Source organism: Protopterus annectens, chromosome 17.part0 (genome assembly GCF_019279795.1).
Source record: "Protopterus annectens isolate FY-2018-M chromosome 17.part0, PAN1.0, whole genome shotgun sequence".
Lineage (NCBI taxonomy): Eukaryota > Metazoa > Chordata > Ceratodontiformes > Protopteridae > Protopterus > Protopterus annectens.
In genome coordinates this window covers 367,275,307-367,294,512 of record NC_056751.1, presented here as the reverse complement: position 1 = coordinate 367,294,512, position 19,206 = coordinate 367,275,307, and the positions used below count along the sequence as shown (strand labels likewise).

Below are 19,206 nucleotides of genomic sequence, written 5' to 3'. Positions count from 1 at the left end.
CTAACAGAAGGTTAAAGGATATAATTTATAAGCACAATTATGTCATATGTCAGAAAGATTTTTTTTTAAACACTGTAAAGTCTGTAGAAACTTCAAAAAGTTTGTATGTGCTTGATCATGCTCTCATCAATGTCACAAGTGGCAGCAGGGATAATTTTTGGAATACTTACAATATATCTATTAGATGAAATTAGGTGCCTGCAATTTTAAAGGGTTAAATAATTCAGTAAATTGGATGTGTCATTTAAAAAAAAAGCTTAAGAAAAATAGTTTGGTCATGTGATCTAATTGTATATGTCATTTTAAATAAAGCTTGGGAGAAACTTTGGTCATGTGATCTAGCCATGTGAACATTTGTTGGGTTATTTAAGCATTCATTATCTTGGTATCGATAATTTGATGAAGTCCCAAGTCCTTTTGTGGCTTAACAGAGATGAAAAGCACTTACTGCAATATTAATTTTATTAAAGCATTTTGTGCATTTATTTAAATTACCAGCATCTTTGTCTTCTGGTATCCTCAGTGATTTGGTAATGATTTATTAGTTTTACATCCATTTTATACATAGCATGTCAAGCACTATACACCTTACTAAGAATCTTATCCTATTCTATCTTAGTTTTGTTACTGTTCTCCACTTGAAAATAACTGTTCATTAATTTATTATCTAATGGAGTAACTCTGCTGCACTCTGGTTACGTTGTAATAAAATTTGCTGCTTACTGTAGAAAACATGCCAACCCATTACAGAATTGCTTCACCCCCCCATACATCATCAGAAGGCAGGGATGGATATCATGGAATCAGGAAGTAACTGGACGTCTGCTCAGTAAACAGAAACACCAGTTTATTAAACTAAAATATAGCTCCACTGAAGTAACCAAATAAAAACTACCCATTTTAGAATAAGAAAGTCCACTTTACAAGTTGAGGGCATAATTATAACAAAAAGAAATGGAAAAAAACTTTGCACTTCATCCTCGAGTAATGCAGGAAGCAATAATCTTTCTGTGAAATTTACTCCACTGAGCATGCAGAGTATGCCTAACCACACCCCTCCATGCATGGGGATAGTTAAGGTAATATTCACCACCCTCACAAAAAAAAAGAGAGTAGATGGGATACCATTTATCAACATGAGGGACACTGGCCATCATAAAAGCAGACCATACAATCACCTGAATTGTCTTTACCTGTGGCCCAGTTCATTTAAAATACCCAGTAAAGTCAAATTTCTTACAGAAAGAAATATATTGTAACAGACTTTCAGAAGGAAATGGAAAGAAACAGAGAATGTTGGTTGAGGCAGTGATTAGTGAACTGTGACAGATAAGGGGCATGGGATACCAATAACATTAGCTTGCAGGAGAAAACAACATTTGACTCAGCTTTCATTACAGCACTCTTAGCTAAATGTTCTTTTGCTGTGCAGAGTAGGACAAATGAATTTAAGCCTCTCAGGACTCTGTATTATAAAGATTCTTTACCTTTGAAAAAACCCTTCAGGAATTTCTGGTAAGAAGCAGAAGCGGAAACAGAGGTCTTGCTCATGGTCATGTTTCCACTGCTCAGTGACCTCAGTGTTAGTCAGTAAGTATATAGGGAATAAATAACTGTTCACTTTGGAGTCTGCTGTTGGTTCCCATTTCTTCCCTGGTATAAATTCCGGGGCTTTTACATTCAGACCATTTGCATTTCTCACTGGAAGGCAGATTTGAAAATACACAAAAAGATTAAAAAGTTTTCCTTCTTCGTTAGTTCCACCAAGCATTTCATCAATAACATCAGTCCTTTCATCAGATTTCATTGGCTGGAGTAAGTGTTTAACCATGGCTCTCATTGCTTTTAGGTCCAACATAGCCTTGCATTTAAACTTTGCAATCCAGGATTTGACATCCCTTGAAAAAGCTTTCTCTTCTGTCAATATTGCCACTGGAATATTCTTCAGTTGTTTTTCTATATCATGCCTGATAATTGTCTAATAAAACAAAAAGCCTATATTAATGAATGTAAAAGTATATCATCATGTACATACTTTCAAACTCAGACCCAACCTGCTTTCTAAGGTCATTTAAGACCATCAAGACATCATATTACTACATGCAGAAAGTTATGTTACAAATATCCAAGTATTGGAGGCAACTATTCTGGCTACCGTGGCCCATATTTATAAACATTGAAAAAGTTATCAAGTACACTCTGCTCCACAATTGCAAATCATAAGACACTTTTCCATACGTGGACAAGAAAAAATGAATATTACTTCCACTGTGAAAAAAACTCGTTGACCATCTGCCCTCTCTGTGCAAAATATGTGCCTGCAACTTAAGACACATTAGTAGAAAATGGACTTGAAAAGCCCACAAATTTCAAGTTAGTTTACTGTTATATGAAAATTAGTAGTGGCTGCCAGTAATCACAAAGTATAACCAAATGTAATTTTACTGTTTATATTTACAGTATTACAATTGTAAATGCATCTACTGCTTGTTTATGCATTTTCTTTTTCAGTAAGTTGCTGCTACTGTCCTTAAGACATACTGTTTGTTCTTGGTCTTACAAAGCAAGGAAAATAAAGCATTAAGTGCTAAGGGTAGAAGATCCTATCTGCACTATAAAAGGTAGCAGTGGATTTAAACAATTACAATAATTTCCCATCATCCATTTCCATAAGAATACTTGAAAATGATTCAATGTATTTTTAGAATCATTGGTACAGCTGTTAATCTCTAACAGAACCTGTATTACTGCAAGACAGTTTTTTTTTGTAAGATTCACCCATACATATTTTTAGGAGGAAGGATACTTCCACCCTAATAAGGAGTCACAGCTCAGCTTCATGGAGCTCCTCAATGTGGCAGTCTAGGACAACCAGCAACTGATTGATTTTTACCCTATAAATTCCTGCAGTTTGCATGTTGACAGTTAAGAATTATTTAATATATCGAAGTATATAGGTCTGGGTCTGTAATAAGCTCAACAACTAAGTCTACCTACCTTTTTTTTTTTTTTTTTTTTTTAACTGTTCCCAACATCAACATTTCTGTAGTAGGTTGGTGCCTCATTCCAGATTACTCTCAGTACCTTGTGCCCACTGACTGCCACTACAGACTCTGGCAATCCTAGGACTCTGCAATGTTTTAAATGGGTTATTACAGAATGAATGGTTAAATGAATGAATGGACAAACAAGATTCAGGCCCACAGTATAACAGTATCTGGACTCTGCCACTAGTTTAGAAAATGAATGAGAAGCAAAAGCCAGTAAAGGATTATCATTGCCAGTTACTCAGCATTATATATGTACTATTAATGTGCCTTTGATCATTGTGTGAATAGACTAAACTGTAAATGTGTTACGACCTGTTCAGTGAGATGAAATTACAGTGAGCATGCTATGTTTCCCAATTCAATAGTGTGAAGGGAATTATGCTGATATGAGAAATGGACCTTACATACACAGTCCACTGAGCCATTTGACAGAGTTGGTTGCAAAGGTGGACAAGGCTGGGATTCCTGGATTATGTCCTAAACCATGGACTACATACAATACTTTCATCTCATTTCACAGTACTTTTCTACAAATGTGAACTTCAACAATGATATACCTTTTTCCTTGTTTGTTCACTCAGACTTGCACACTGTTTTAGTCTGTAGCTACTACTACTATTTAATATCATTCATTAGCAAGTAATTCTAGAACTAATTATTGTTTCAGTATTATTCTGCACATTTTAAGTTTATTATTATTAGTTCAAAGTGTTAGAAGACAAATATTTTGTATTGGTTCCTAGGTTAATTAACCATACGGTTGTTCACCTATATTATTTATCACTGTGAGTCATTCTAGCCCTCAGCTTTGGGTATGGAGTCTACAATGGACACCTCCTGTGCTCACTCTACCCATTTGTGCTGTCTTATGCATATTTAAACTGTGCTACCACTTGGGACTTTCCAAGAGCCTAAGAGGGGCAGTGGGTGAAGTGCTACTTTGTGCTATTTGCAGTACTAATGGGGTATCCTGATTCCCCTTTCAGTTTCCCTTTAGCTACCTCGAGGCCATTATATTTGCCTGTGATACCCAGGGAACCTGAAGTAGTGCACAATCCATCCACTATGACCTGTGGACCCACAGTTACATATATGGTACCATTGTTATGTCTGAATGCATTAGAACTAGCATTACTTGAACAAGGCTAAGCAGAATCTTTCTTTCAGGCTTCGCCTGGTCCTTGGTACTGTTTAAAAAAAAACAAATATAATTTGTATACAGGGCTGTTAAAATACAGCTTCATAAGCTACAGTATTACTGCTCTTTTCAAACTGCATTCTTTTAGTATGTAATAAGAGAGAATAATACGTGTTGCATTAAGTGAGGCATGTAGTTATTACAAAAACAAATTTGTTAGCCTAACTCTTCCAGGCTACGAATGATTTTCTTACTAGGGCAGGTGACCCCTTGGAAGCAGACAAATCATGTATAGGAAGGTGTTCACATGAAGTTTGAGGTGAAAATCACGAGGGATGAGAACATTTGCAAAGTTTTCTACAGGACACAGCCATTATAAAGTAATGGAATTCCATGAGCAGTTTGACAAGAAAATGTATAAAATTACAGTTTTTGTATGTAAAGTGAGAATGCTTCATCAAGGGCTATGAAGACTTGACTCCCAGCACTGTAAAAATAACATTTCTGTTTGCACATCCTAAAGTGTTGTTCCTGAGTAAAGGCATATAAAGTAAATTCTTAATGCTATTTATTTATGACTATAACAATTTGGTACCGTGAGTCAGATCTAAACTTTGGTACTGCTGCAGGGCAGTTCTGAAATAGGGCCCATCACAGATTTTTTGTAAATTCCACACTGCTTTGTATGAAATAGTCAGAGACTCAGATGTGCAGCTATTCACGATGTGCAAACATACTAGCCTTGCCAGGAAAATTGTTTTGTAAGGGGAAAAGGGTTGGTTTGTGTTTTTTTTTTTTTTCTTCTTTCTTTTTTTAGACAATTTTAGCAAATGTAAGTGCATGGCTATGTTTGTAGTATAAGTGCATGACTGTGATTTTGTTTGACTAAGTGGTTGTAAGCTATACAAGTAATAGTGGGAGGATCCCACAGTAAATGAGTATAGTAAATGTATGTGCACATATGGTAAAGGACAAATTAACACAAGGAGGCTCCTTGTGTCGAGGGCGGTACCCTCAGGATTGAAAGGTAAGAAGTAAGAGATGTTTTTATTCTGTCAATGTATGAATGTATGAGTGAAAGAAAAGAAAAAGTTAAAAGCTAAAAATAAAGTTAAAACAAGTTTATGAGCCCACCGCATGACTGGGACATAGACTGTAAAGTTAAAACAAGTTCATGAGCCCACCCCATGATTGGGACGTAGACTGTAAAGTTAAATCAAGTTCATGAGCCCACCGCACGACTGGGATGTAGACTATACAACAAGTTCATGAGCCCATAGCATGATTGGGACATAGACTATATACTGTTAAAACAAATTCATGAGCCTACCGCATGATAGGACGTACAGGTATGTGTTGTTAAAATAAATTCATGAGCCCAAAAGTACGGTGGGACTTAACAGTGTGATTGCGTGAAAGTACCCTCAGAGGGTCCGAAAGAGTGGTCAGTTCTGAACACAGTACCTATCCACCCCATTATCCCAACCGCAATGCTGGAGCTGTAACTTATGAGCTCGCACAGGGACGAAAGCAAGGGGGTGCTGTGGGAAAAGACTGACTGAAACCTCTCCTCTGTTGCTGCACGCCAACAGACTTCCTACCTTTCCCTCACTGTATGGTGTGTAGATTATTACAGTTATTTTCTGTCTTTGGAACTGCCAGAAGCCAGGAGTTGTAAGGTAAGCCCAACATTTTTATTACTGATTTATAAAATAAGAAAAATGGGAGCCAAGATAAGCAAGCAAGATCAAATCCCTGAAAAGGGAACACCTGCATATTTTATGTATTTTAATTATCGGAAGGAAAGTTGTAAATATATGCATGACTGGCTTCAGCTTACTAAGAATTGTGCTGGTGGGGTATTTCCATTAAATGGAACTTATGATCAGACTAAATTGCAGACATTGAAAGGCATTTTGAAAGAAAAGCAAAGTAGGTGGGGAACAAATGACAACATTGTATTCTTGGTACAGTGAAGCACTTAAAATGGAACAAAGTGCAGCTGGTTGGCAACAATGAGCTGGCAGTGCCCCTCCAGCTTCATCTAATACATCTTGCTTTAACTGTGGAAAAGCAGGACATTGGAGATGGGAGTGCCCACACAGGCAAATGCAAGGAGTCCAAAACACTTGGACTGAGTGGCAACCAAATTATAATAATGCAGTTTTTCCTCCACCACCTCCTCAGATTGAAAGGAGTCAGGAAGCTCCATACTGACTAGGTCAAGAAAATAAAACAGAAGTGAATCTTAACCCTCTACTGACAATAGATCAAAATGGGCCCTACATTAAGATAAAAATAAATTCAAAGAAAACCCCATTTCTGGTGGACACTGGAGATACTAGGTCAGTGCTAAAAAGTACTTCAGATAGTCAAATACCAATATCAGAACATAAAGTAAAGGCAGTTGGAGTGACAAATACTATAGTTATGTATCCTGTTTCTGAAAACATCCCCATTTCTTTGGGTCCGATTGAAGAAAAGCATTCTTTTCTTTTGTGTACTACTACTGCACCAGTAAATCTACTAGGAAGAGATTTGTTATGCAAGCTGGGTTGTGCTATTTACTGTACCCCAGAAGGGGTATATCTAAATGTTCCAACAAAATCAGAGGGGGAAGTATTGGCAGTTTTAGCAGAAGCTGAGAAACAGCCTGCTGGAAGCATAGAGACAGATGGAAAATTACTACAACATGTACCTGCCAACTTGTGGGCTAAACATGTTAATAAAGTAAGTATATTAACATCTGCAAAACCTGTACAAATAAAACTGACTATCAAAACCCTACATAAAATTCCACGGTATCCACTGTCATCAAAAGCACAACAGGAAATCAAACCTGTAATTCAGTCATTTAATACAGCAAGGAATAATAATACCACCTAAAAGCCCTTGTAATACTCCCATTTCTCCAGTGAAAAAGCCAGGAAAGGATACTTATAGATTTGTCCACGACTTAAGGGCTGTAAATAATGCAGTACTACCTACTTTTCCTGTTGTTCCAAATCCAGCAACAATACTGAGTTGCATACCTCTATTATGTTCAGCATTCTTTTCTGTACCTATTCACCCTGACAGTCAGTTTCTGTTTGCTTTCACTTATCAGGGACAGCAATATACCTGGACATGGCTGCCACAAGGATATACTGAATCTTCATTATTTTCTCAAATTCTACAAAATATTTGGAAAATGTGACATTTCTGGGTGGGTCTGTGTAATTACAATATGTAAGCGATTTACTGATAACATTGCTAAAAGAAATTTGGTGCTAACAAAATACCTTGCATCTTCTGACTATCCTTGCAAAAAAAGGAAACAGTGTCAACAAAAAACAGCTATGGTTATCTCAGGTACGTTATCTTGGTCATTTAATATATCAGAGTAGAATCTTACAGTAGCTATATCCCTCACTCTGAATTATCTTCACTGCTTAAAATAAAAACTCAACCACTCTCGACTGTACGTCTAACTAGATATGAATTTACACTTCTTTCTAATCCATCTATTTCTCTAATCCGCTGTTCTGTTCTAAATCCTGTATCTCTGTTGCCTACTGCTGAGGATGGTAAAGAGCATGACTGTGTGTGTGTAACTATTTGCTTTTTCCTAGGGAGGACTTAAAGGGCACTCTTATACCCAATGCGAACATGCATCTATTTGTGGATGGCTTCTGTGGAAGAGAGCAAACAAAAAAGTTAATCTCGGGAATAGCAGTCTGCAATGAAAAAAACAATACTGTTGCAACAAAGATTAGAGGGTGTTCACTCTGCTCAAATAGCTGAGCTAGTGGCTTTGCAAAAAGCCTGTGAGTTAGCCAAAGACAAGGTGGCCAATATTTTTACAGACAGCCGTTATGCTTTCAGGGAGGTACATGATTTTGGGCAACTTTGGAGAGAGAGAGAGTTTTTGACCTCTTCAGAAAATCAAACTAAAAATTCAGGGTACATAAAATCATTGTTAGATGCACTTTTGTTACCTAAAAAGCTGTCTGTAATCAAATGGGCATATATGCTGTAACAAAGGGCAATAATTTGGCAGACCAAGCTGCTAAACAAGCAGAAGACTGTTGTAAAGATCTGTGCATGTTAACTACGACAAACTCCAACAGTAACGATGTGTTTGATTTTAAAAAGTTGTCAGCCTTTCAAGCTGAAGCATCACAGGGAGAAGTTCTGAGGTGGCTCAAGGATGGATGTAGAAAATACTCTGATGGCATATGGCGACATCTGGATGGCGACTGGTGGCACCTGCCTCTTTGCTACCTTACCTGGTAAGGGAATATCATCTACCGGCCCATACAGGTAAGACAGCTTTATTTAATCAAATTACCCAAAGTTGGTATGCCCCTCATGTCTCCTCTTTAATACTTCAGTATGTACAAAATTGTAGTATTTGCTTAAAATATAACATAAGCAAACATGCCAACAGCAAATCTGCATGTTTACCTTCACCTTGGGGACCTTTTGTTAATATACAGCTGGATTTCATTCAGATGCCCGAGATTAATAATTTACAATTTATTTTGGTGATAGTGTGTATGTTCTCGGCATGGGTGGAAGCTTACACATGTCGCAAAGCTGATGCAGTCACAGTTACTAAAAAATTGATATCTGACTATATACCGAAATTCGGTATACACAGCATTGTTAACAGTAACCACAGAACTCATTTTAATAATAATCTGTTTAAAGAGTTATGTAAAGCTTTTAATACTAAGTTGAGTCTTCGATGTCCCAACCATCCCCAGTCATCTGGGTAAACAGGACCTTTAAAAATAAAATTTCAAAAATTTGTGCTGAAACCCATTTAAAGTGGCCCAAAGCCCTTCCCTTAGCATTAATGCATAAGAAGGCTTCACTAAATGCCACCAGGAAATTGAGTTCACATAAAATATTAGTGGAGACCCCCATGGCCCTTCCAGCTACCCCTCCAGTGGAAAATGCTGCTTTAACTTTGTCAAATGATGCTATGATTTCTTATTGTAAGAGACTCCTCAAAATTTTGCAGCAATATCATTGAACAATAAGAGCAACATTACCAAAGCCTCCTAACCAGCCCTGTCATCAACTACAACCAAGTGATTGGGTATACGTCAACGTTTTTCAGAGGAAAAACTGCAGGAACCCGAGGTGGAAGCGGCCTTTTCAGGTCCTGATCACCACTTTGACTGCAGTTCGCTGTGCAGGACTACCAACGTGGATCCATTCATGTCATTGCAAAAAGACCTGTCGTGTGGGGACCCCAGGTGAATTATCGCAGGCAACAGAGGGAAATCGAGGTGTGACAGATAAATTATCTGCCCAGTGAGAAGGTCAACTTCAGTAGCAGTCCATGATGAATCCAGTGACAACAGGTACTTTTGCTGTGTTTCTGCTACTGTTCCCTTCAGGACCAGCAAGAAACTGTTTACTTTCGACCAGTTTACAGAAGGGAACAGCAGCAGAAACAAAGCAAAAGTACCTGTTGTCACTGGATTCATCATGGACTGCTACTGAAGTTGACCAGCTCACTGGGCAGATGATTTATCTGTCACACCTTGATTTCCCCTCTGTTGCCTGCGATAATATATGCCAAGGATCTAAACAAAACAAACTACTGAATATGTTCGCATACACCTCATCACTCTAAGGCAGAGATTCCTAGGATTCCCATCCCTCCATCACAGGTGTCACTTGAAAAGGATCTTAATGACATCAGCTTAACTTGGCGTAATATAACTAATTTTTCAAAGGTTGTGTCTCTTCAACTTGCAACAACACATCATGGAGACACATGTTATGCCAGAAATGAGACTGTACCAGTAGAAAATGCAAATGTAATGACACCAGGCATAAAACTGTGTTAGACTCTTTGCACTTAAAAAGCTATGGCTGGGGGCATTGCATGGGCATGAAAAGTGACCATTACTACATCTGTGGTGATCGTGCCTATCCCTGATTGCCTACAAACTGGTCTGGATATTGCTTTGTAGGCTACGTTACTCCTGCTATTCAACATTTTGAACACCCACCAGCAGGTAAACTAAAAAATAAGCGAGCAATCCATTGGACAAAGCAAGTACTTTCAATTTTTAATCCTGGGTATGGAGTACAAAGGACAATCCTTGAAATCACCATGCTTGCTCATCAGATTCTACAGGAGGTGGCCAATGAAACATCACATCACATCAAAATGACAAACCGAAAAATGACTGAAATGCAAACTGTGGTGTTACAGAATCAAATGGCACTTGATATAATGATTGCTGCAAAAGGCGGTTCATGTGTTCTCATAGGGAGTCGTTGCTGTTGGTATATTAGTGACTATCATGATAAACAGGAAAAAACGGTAAATTTCATGGAACAAAAGGCCAAAGAGTTGAACAACACATCTAAAAATTGGACACTTTTTGGATGGTTGGGCAGTATTTTTGGTAACCTGGAAACTAGAATAATCCAGGGTATTGTCATTGTACTTTTTATTATATTTGTAATCATTTTGGTATTTTCTATTCCAAAGGCAGTGATGGACAGTTCTATTTTGACAGAAATTGATAATAAATATTATGATGCCAAGGCGTATTTTATCAAGCTAAAAAAAAGAAAAATATAATTATATGTATGGTATGACACTAATAGTGTCAGAGGGAGGAAACTGTTATGGGACCAGCTTATTAAAAATGTATATTAATTTCAGTTTATTAATGGTGCTACAGTATGATTGTTAAAAAAAAAAGCAAACATAATTTGTATGCAGGGCTGGGAAAAATACAGCTTACTAAGCTACAGTATTACTGTCGTTTCAAACTGCATTCTTTTTGTATGTAATAAGAGAGAATAGTATGTGTTGCATGAAGTGAGGCATGTAGTTATTATAAAAAGAAATGTTAGCCTGACTCCTCCAGGAGTGCGTTGTTGCTAGGGCAGGTTTGAAATACCCAAGGTCAGAAACAAGACCCCTTGGAAGCAGGTGAATCATCTACAGGAAGGTGTTCATGTGAAGTATGAGGCAAAAATCACAAGGGATGAGGACATTTGCAAAGCTTTCTATAGGACACAGTCATTATAATGTAATGAAATCGCATGCGCAGTTTGATAAGAAAATGTATAAAATTACAGTTTTTGTATGTAAAGTGAGAATGCTTCATCAAGTGCTACAAAGACGGACTCCCAGCACTGTAAAAAATAAAATTTCTGTTTGCACATCCTGAAGTGTTGTTCTTGACTATAGGCATATAATATAAATTCTTAATATTATTTATTTATGACTATAACAGTACCACTGATCATTTAAAGTCCAAGATGCAACAGCATCATAGGGGGAATAGTCATTGTTGTAAACTGGTGTTAATCTTGGTTCATTTCCATACTGGACCACCACAATCTTCAAATTATTCATGAAGCAAGAATGAAGTGTAGCTTTTTTTTCCCTAAATTGCCATCCATGTGTAAATGCTAAGGTGATTTAATCTGAACAAAACATTTGAAGGCAAAGTCATAATCAGCAAAGCAGGTTTTATTTATGAACATGATATCAGCATCTTGATAATCATAAAAGCAAATCAAATGATAGCAGGCTAAAGGCTAGCTTTACACACAAAGCACACCAGTTCACAATACCTCAGTCTAGCTGGTTTCTTTGGAATACTCTTCAATACCAGGCTAAACAAAGAGTTACCGTCGGGTGCCTGGATCTGCCACATAACGCACACACTCAGGTCACTCCACAACAAGTACAAATATGACTGTCATTGTCCATGTTGGTGTGAATGACCTGAGCTGCATCTCCCTGGACTACTTGAAAAGAGACATGGAGGAGTTGTCCGATCTTGTAGCCCAGGCAGGTATGACCCTATCCTGCCATCACCCAGAATGATACCACAGTACAAGGACAAAATGATTGACTTCAACAATTGGTTAAGCTTCTGGTGTCATTCTAAGGGGATCCAGTATCTGCCTGGGAAGACACAATCGACAGACCATGATGCTTTGCAGAGATGGCCTGCGCCTGTCGCCCTTGGGATTCCGGATACTGGCTAAGGCTCTTGCCACCGCAATAGTGCCTTTTTTAGGCAAGGTTCAAATGTCAAATTCACCACTGTAACAGGTACAAGCAAGCAAAATTTGAGGGTAATGCTACTCAATGCTAGAAGTCTAAACCTCAAAATGCACTCACTCGAGGCACTCCTTAAAATGGAGAACATCAACTTCTATGCAGTGACAGAGACCCAGTTCAAGGTTCCAGAGAGCACCCCTGCATTACCAGGCTATAATTCATACCACACCTTTCAGCCACCTAACCTGGACAAAAACACTAAAGGTGGAGGCGTGTCCACATGCATTAAGGATATCCACACCTCCAGGCTAGTTGCTCAGCATATTGCATCCGAGATTATCCGTGCAACTAACGCTGGGCAAGACCGCAATCCAAATTGTAGCTTGCTACAGATCTCCCACCATGCCCCAGGATTTCCACTCCTCATTTCTTGATACACTGGAAAATATTAGGGTACAACCTAACACCCTAATAATGGGCGATTTCAACTACCCCACCATTAACTGGGAAAACTACTCATGTACCAACTCTTTTGCTCAACGTTTTCTGGAATTCAGAAATTCCAACACCTTGGATCAACTTATCCACACCCCCACCAGGGGCAGCAATATCCTAGACCTGATCATTACCAACATGGGCAACCGGTGTTCCATACCAGAGGTCAATTCTTCATTGGTCAGATCCAACCACAAGCTAATCACCCTAGACATTCACATCCCACCCCCACCCCCCATTAGGGAAACCACCATAAAAAATTCTCCAAAGCCAACTTCATGCTTCTTAAGACAGAAGTGGCAAACTTCATGACACCCATGCAGACGGACAATAGAGGCACGACTGCTAAAAACACTAAAACAGAAGAAAGAAATTGTTGCAAAAAAGAGTAAAATCTCATGACTGGAGGAACTCCCTGGTCAGCCTCAGTAAGAAGCGAGATCCCTCATAAAATCCTCCAAAGCTAGTTACGAAAACAAAATCGCCACTGATTCTAAAGACAACCACAAAGCATTCTATAGCTATGTCAAGAATCTCAATGGCAACACTCAGATCTGCTATGAGTTACAGCACAATGGCACTAAATATACACTGCTAACTTTACCTCATCTCACACCCTGAAGGCCCCATCTCTATACCGGAAGAATGCAACGTTCCTGTAATCACGGCTGCACAGGTAAAAAAAAAACTACTCTCCAAAGCCAAGAACACAGCATCCATGGGACCTGACAACATCCCAGGCTGCATTCTACACAAACTACAGAACGAGCTGACACCCCACTAAGTACCATGTTCAGTCATAGCCTTACCTCAGGCTTTGTGCCCACTGAATGGCGCAGAGCGATGGTTATCCCACTCCACAAAGGGGGAGCCACCACTGACCCCGGGAACTACTGCCCCATTAGCCTGACAAGCCCGGTCTGCAAGGCTATGGAACGCATCATCATGGAACTTATCAACAATGACATTGGTAATCTCCAAACTCTGGACCCCACCCAGTTTGGGTTTGTAAAAGGCAGATCATGTCTCCTAAACCTGATAGACTACTTTGAAGAGGTCACCAAAGCCTAGATTAGGGTAAGGTGGTTCATACAGCCTATCTAGATCTCGCCAAGACTTTTGACACCATCCCCCACTCTGGAATTATAAATAAACTCACTAAACTAGGTAGAACTCCCTATGTCACAAGATGGGTTGCCAACTGGCTCACTGACAGTACCCACACTGTGAAAGTAGCAGACTCCAAATACGACTTCAGACCAGTGACAAGTGGAGTACCACAGGGTTCAGTCCTGGGTCCTCTCCTGTTTGGTAACTACTTCTCTGAAGTACAGGCGAACACAGAAGGTCTTTGGCTAACGAAGTTCATAGATGACTGCAAACTATGAGCCATAATCGAAACTCCTAACAATGTGGATATCCTGCAAAAGGGCCTCACTGAGACAAGATTCCTGGTGTCAAAGCCATGGCCTCAAGCGCAATGCCAAAAAGTGCATTGTCATCCCCTTTGGTAAAAACTCTGTACCCATGAAGTGCCACAGAGGTGGTACTCTAACACCGAAAGTGAGATAAGAGACCTTGAGACACAGGTGGGCAGTAGTCTTTCCTTTGATAATCACATCGCCATAGTAGTCAGGAAATCCTTCTATGTGGCACGCCTCATCTCAAAAGGTTTCTCATCCAGGAAAAAAGAGGTTATTGCTCCCCTCTACTCGTCACTCATTAGACCCATTATAGAATACAGCGCCCCTTTTGGTATGTACCTCACAAGACATCTACAACAATTGGAAAGGCCCTAGAAATACCTCGCAAAGAGGATTACCGGCCTCAAACAGATGTCCTATGCAGACCGTCTCAAAAAAACTCCAGCTTTACTCCGTCGCATATTGCCTACTCAGAGGTGATCTCTGCCTAACATACAAAGCTATGTCAAACCCAGAGCTGTTGGACATGCTCCACTTAAAGAAATCCCAATCCCTCTGGGTTGCACGCTCTAGGGACCTAAAGCTTGTCACAACAATAAACAGAACATGCTGGAGGGATAGATTCCTGTCCCAGAGAATTCCCATACGGTGGAACAAACTACCTATCTATATCAAAGAAAGCTCCTCATTAGCACTCTTCAAGAAAAATCTTGATGATTGGATGGGAGATAGGAAATTCACCCCAGGGATCACTTCAGTGGCTCTGCTCGACAGGGGCTCAGGAAAATAATGTTCTTGGGTTGCGAAATACAGGGTACCTTTTTAGCTAGGCTTATATAGGCCCTAGGGCCAATAGCCTAGTACCTACCTATGAACCTAATACAATTCATAGTTTTTAGCTGCCTTTTATGTTATCCCATAAACATTTCCATTTAAATGGCGGTTGAGTGTATCATCCTTTTGGAAACTTTCTTGCTATCTGACAACATATGTTTCACACTCTCACACACAATAAAACTTATGCCTGACAATACTGTATTCATAGAGTCTGGAAGGTTTCATTTAACAGTATGTTAAAAGGGGAGGAAGTACCGACATCTTGGAAGAAAACTGTGGTGACTGTAATACCTAAAAATGGTAAAGCTCTATCAGAACTAGCTTCATATAGACCCATTTCAATGTTAAACCATGATTATGAAGTGTAATTACAACAATGATAAAGGTGTTGCCAAAATTGACAGATGTGGCTTTGTGGAGAGAGGGCAAACATTTGACAACATTAACAGAACACTAACGATCTAGTGGTTTTGTGGAGACAGGGCAAACATTTGACAACATTAACAGAATACTGACGATCCAGTGATTTTGTGGAGAGAGGGCAAACATTTGACAACATTAACAGAACACTGACGATCCAGAGGGAAGCTGAATGTAAGAAAATACTACTGTTGTTGGTGGGTCTTGATGCAGAGAAAGCATTTGACAGCGTAAGCTGGGACTTTATGAGCAGGGCAATGGAGACAGTTGCATTCCCTGATACAATAATAACGTTAATTAGGGAGATATATAAGGGAGTGGAGGCAAAAACTAAAGTCGGAGGGTTCTTCTCTGATAAGTTATGTCTGAACAGAGGAGCTAGGCAGGGGTAGCCTCTTCCTCCTTTGTTATTTGTGTTATATTTAGAGCTAGTGGCAAAGAAACAAGGGACTTAGAAATTCAAGGATATAATTGGTATGGTAAACAAGAAAAGCTGGCTTTATTTGCAGACATTATTATTTTATACCTGATAAAACCAGAAATGGATATGTCACTGTTGTGGACTATTTTGACACAATTTCAAGTCTTTCAGGATATACAATTAATGAAGATAAAACAAAGACTACAACTGTAACCTATGTACCTGCACATGAATTGGTTCGGCAATACCCATATTTATGTCAGCACAATAAAATTAAGTATTTAGGAGTATGGATTTAAACAAGATTCTGTTATGGCAGCTAAGGATATGTGGGGAAGAGACTAAACAAAAGATGATACAAAAATTGAAAAACTGGAAACTCCTATTTATGGATATGGGCAACAAGATACAAGCAGGGAAAATGTTTTTAGTCCCTTTAGTTTTATACACAAGTCAGGTACATTTTTATCAACCAGAGGAGAAGCTATGGACAGTAATTAATAAAATGAGCTGAAGAATTTTATCTGGGAGTGTAAGAGGGCAAGGAGAAAGCAGGATAAGTTTATCTTTCCCACAAAACAGGTAGTTTAGGATTACCTGATTTAAACAGATATTTAAGAGCTACACAGTTGATGTTCAAATACATAACGCAAGCAGAAAGCTATCATTCAAAGTGGAAAGTGAAGACGATGAAGCAGGGGGAAATTCAATAACTAAGGAGAGAGAGTGGGATTTTGTATGCAGATCCTTAAGGAGAACAACTGCCATACAGAATATAATATTCATAAAGTAGCAGAAAGTATTCTAAGAACTAAGCAAACATGAGAATGGAGAAAGGAAAACTGGAAAAGGAACCAAGGTACTGAGAGCAAATAACTAGAGAGGGAGAGAGGTAAGAGAATAGAAAGATGCCAAAGACATTTGGACTGCAGGCTAGAGACTGCCTTCCATATCAGGGACTGGTAACAGGGCACAGAGAAAGGGATAGGGGAATCTTAAAGGACCACTATGTGCAAATGATGGGGGGAAAAACATTTTTTTTATCTTGTCATGAATTACTCCTCCTCCTAAAGCTGCCTGCAAGTCAAGTCAAGTCAAAGAAAACTTTATTGTCATTCAGAACTACAAAGCAGTGTAGCTGAACGAAATTACAATGCTTCATTCTCAATGCAGGAAACAGTTGCACATATAGAGAAAAAATAAAAAATATTACAGTAGAAATTTAATAAGTAGTAATTTGTAAGTAAAGTAGGACAGCAGTGACCCACACCCATCCCAGAACAGGAGACAAGGAAGACAAGGAACAATATGAAGGTAATATTGTCAAAGTAAAATTGAAACAATAGCAGCATATCTATGATTAGACTTAATTATTGCACAGTTTGTACATTGCACTTTACAGTCCTTCAGTGTGTAAGTGTGCTAGTGCAGCGGTAGCATTGTCACCTCACAGCAAGAGGTTCTCCCGTTCGATTCTCGGCTGGAGTGCCTTCTGTGTGGAGTCTGCATGTCCTCCCTGCGGTCGAGTGGCATTCAAAAGACATGCGTGAATGGGCGTGTCTTCGTTGAAGGTTTGGCGTCGGGCTGGCACCTCGGCACCATAAAAAAAATCTACTGCCAATCATTAGTGGACCAAAGTTCCGCTGTGGCGACCCCTAACCAGGAAAAGCCGAAAGAAGAAGAAGTGTGTAGGTGAGCCACCTTAGTACTGCACATCCATAAAATACGCCCCTTGATAGTCTAGTTATGTAGTTATGTATTGTAGTTATGCAACAAAATAAGTAATAATTTGTAATTTTATATTTTTATCCCTGAAATGTCCTCATGGGGCAGACATACTGATGAGATTATTTTCTTTTAGAAAGTTAAATTTGCCCTGCCCCATAATACACTTCAATCTTCTTCTTCTTTTGGCTTTTCCCGGTTAGGGGTCGCCACAGCAGATCACCTGTCCGCTCATGATTGGCAGTAGAGTTTTACTGTGTCGAGTTGCCAGCCCGGTGCCCAACCTTCCACAGAAGGCATATGCACACACTCACTCATGCCTAGGGCCAATTTAGAGTGTCCAATCCTCCTACGGCATGTCTTTGGGATGTGGGAGGAAACCGGAGCACCTGGAGGAAACCTACGCAACCACAGGGAGCACATGCAGACTATGCCAAAAACAGGAAGTAAGCCATGTGGCAGTATTGCTGTACATAACTATTACTAATGGCCCCAGAACTTCAAGCAATACAACAGTCAGTAGCCTCAGTTTCTAAGTGGTCCTGCCCACAGTTTGTACTTCTGAACTGTCCTGATTTTTGCAGAATGTCCAGATTTCTGCCTCATATTTCTGATCTGTTCTTCATAAAATATGTGACTTTCAGGCAAATCAAATAATGACAGACAACTGAGTTTCAGACTGCATATCCTTCAGAAAATGCATGCTAACACAATTCCTATTACTCTAGCAACTTTCTAAGTTTATAAGAACAATTTTAAAATCTGTCCCTATTTTCGGGCCTTTGCCCCCCACCATTATTTTATGCTTCATACAGTTTTCATAGGTTCATAGGTTCGTACTAGGCTATCTGCCCTAAGGCATTTATAAGCCTAGCCAGAGTGTATGTGGCTTACACCACCCCTTAGGATGAGAATTCTACGCCCTTTTAGGGTTTAGTTTACTATGCCTCTGTCTAGTAGTGACACAGAGATGACCCCCGGGGTAAACCTACGATCTCCCATCCACTCGTCGAGATTTCTCTTGAATAGAGTCAGTGAGGGGCTCTGCCTAACATGGACCGGGATTCTGTTCCAGAGTGTAGGGAGCCTCCGGGTTATGAATCTGTCCCTCAAGCACGTCCTATTTATTTCTGTGTTGAGGTTTAAGTCACTTGTTCTCGTGGCTCTGATGGATTTGGATTTTCTGAGGTGGAGCATGTCCATTAATTCAGGATTGGACATGGCCTTGTACGTCAGGCACAGATCACCTCTGAGTAGGCGGTATGCGACTGAATAGAGCTGGAGTTTTTTCAGTCGGGCAGCATATGACATATGTTTAAGACCCTTTATCCCCTTGGTGAGGAACTTTTGGGGTCTTTCCAACTGCTGCAGGTGTCGGGTGAGATACATCCCAAATGGGGCATTGTACTCAATCATTGGCCTGATAAGAGAAGAGTACAGGGGCACAATGACCTCTCTTGATCTAGATGTGAAACCCTTCATGATAAGGTGGGCAATATAGAAGGTCTTCCTAACCACTTTGGCAATGTGAGTGTCAAATGAGAGGTTACTGTCAACCTGGGTCCCTAGGTCCCTGAATACCTCTTCCGTACTTAATGGATTACCGCCTATGTGGTAATTTGTCGGTACCTTGTTTTTCCCAAAGGGTATGACTATACATT

General features: G+C 39.5%; 1 protein-coding gene across 1 annotated transcript in view; it reads right to left on the bottom strand.

Annotated features, from left to right (window-relative positions):
* The window catches only part of LOC122791394 (malignant fibrous histiocytoma-amplified sequence 1 homolog), a 1,282,214-nt gene that overhangs the window by 609,779 nt on the left and 653,229 nt on the right, over positions 1–19,206 (bottom strand). Inside the window, exon 6 of the mRNA XM_044059133.1 lies at positions 1,488–1,978. Coding sequence (XP_043915068.1) covers positions 1,488–1,978 — 491 coding nt within the window. The remainder of the gene's footprint in view (positions 1–1,487; positions 1,979–19,206) is intronic.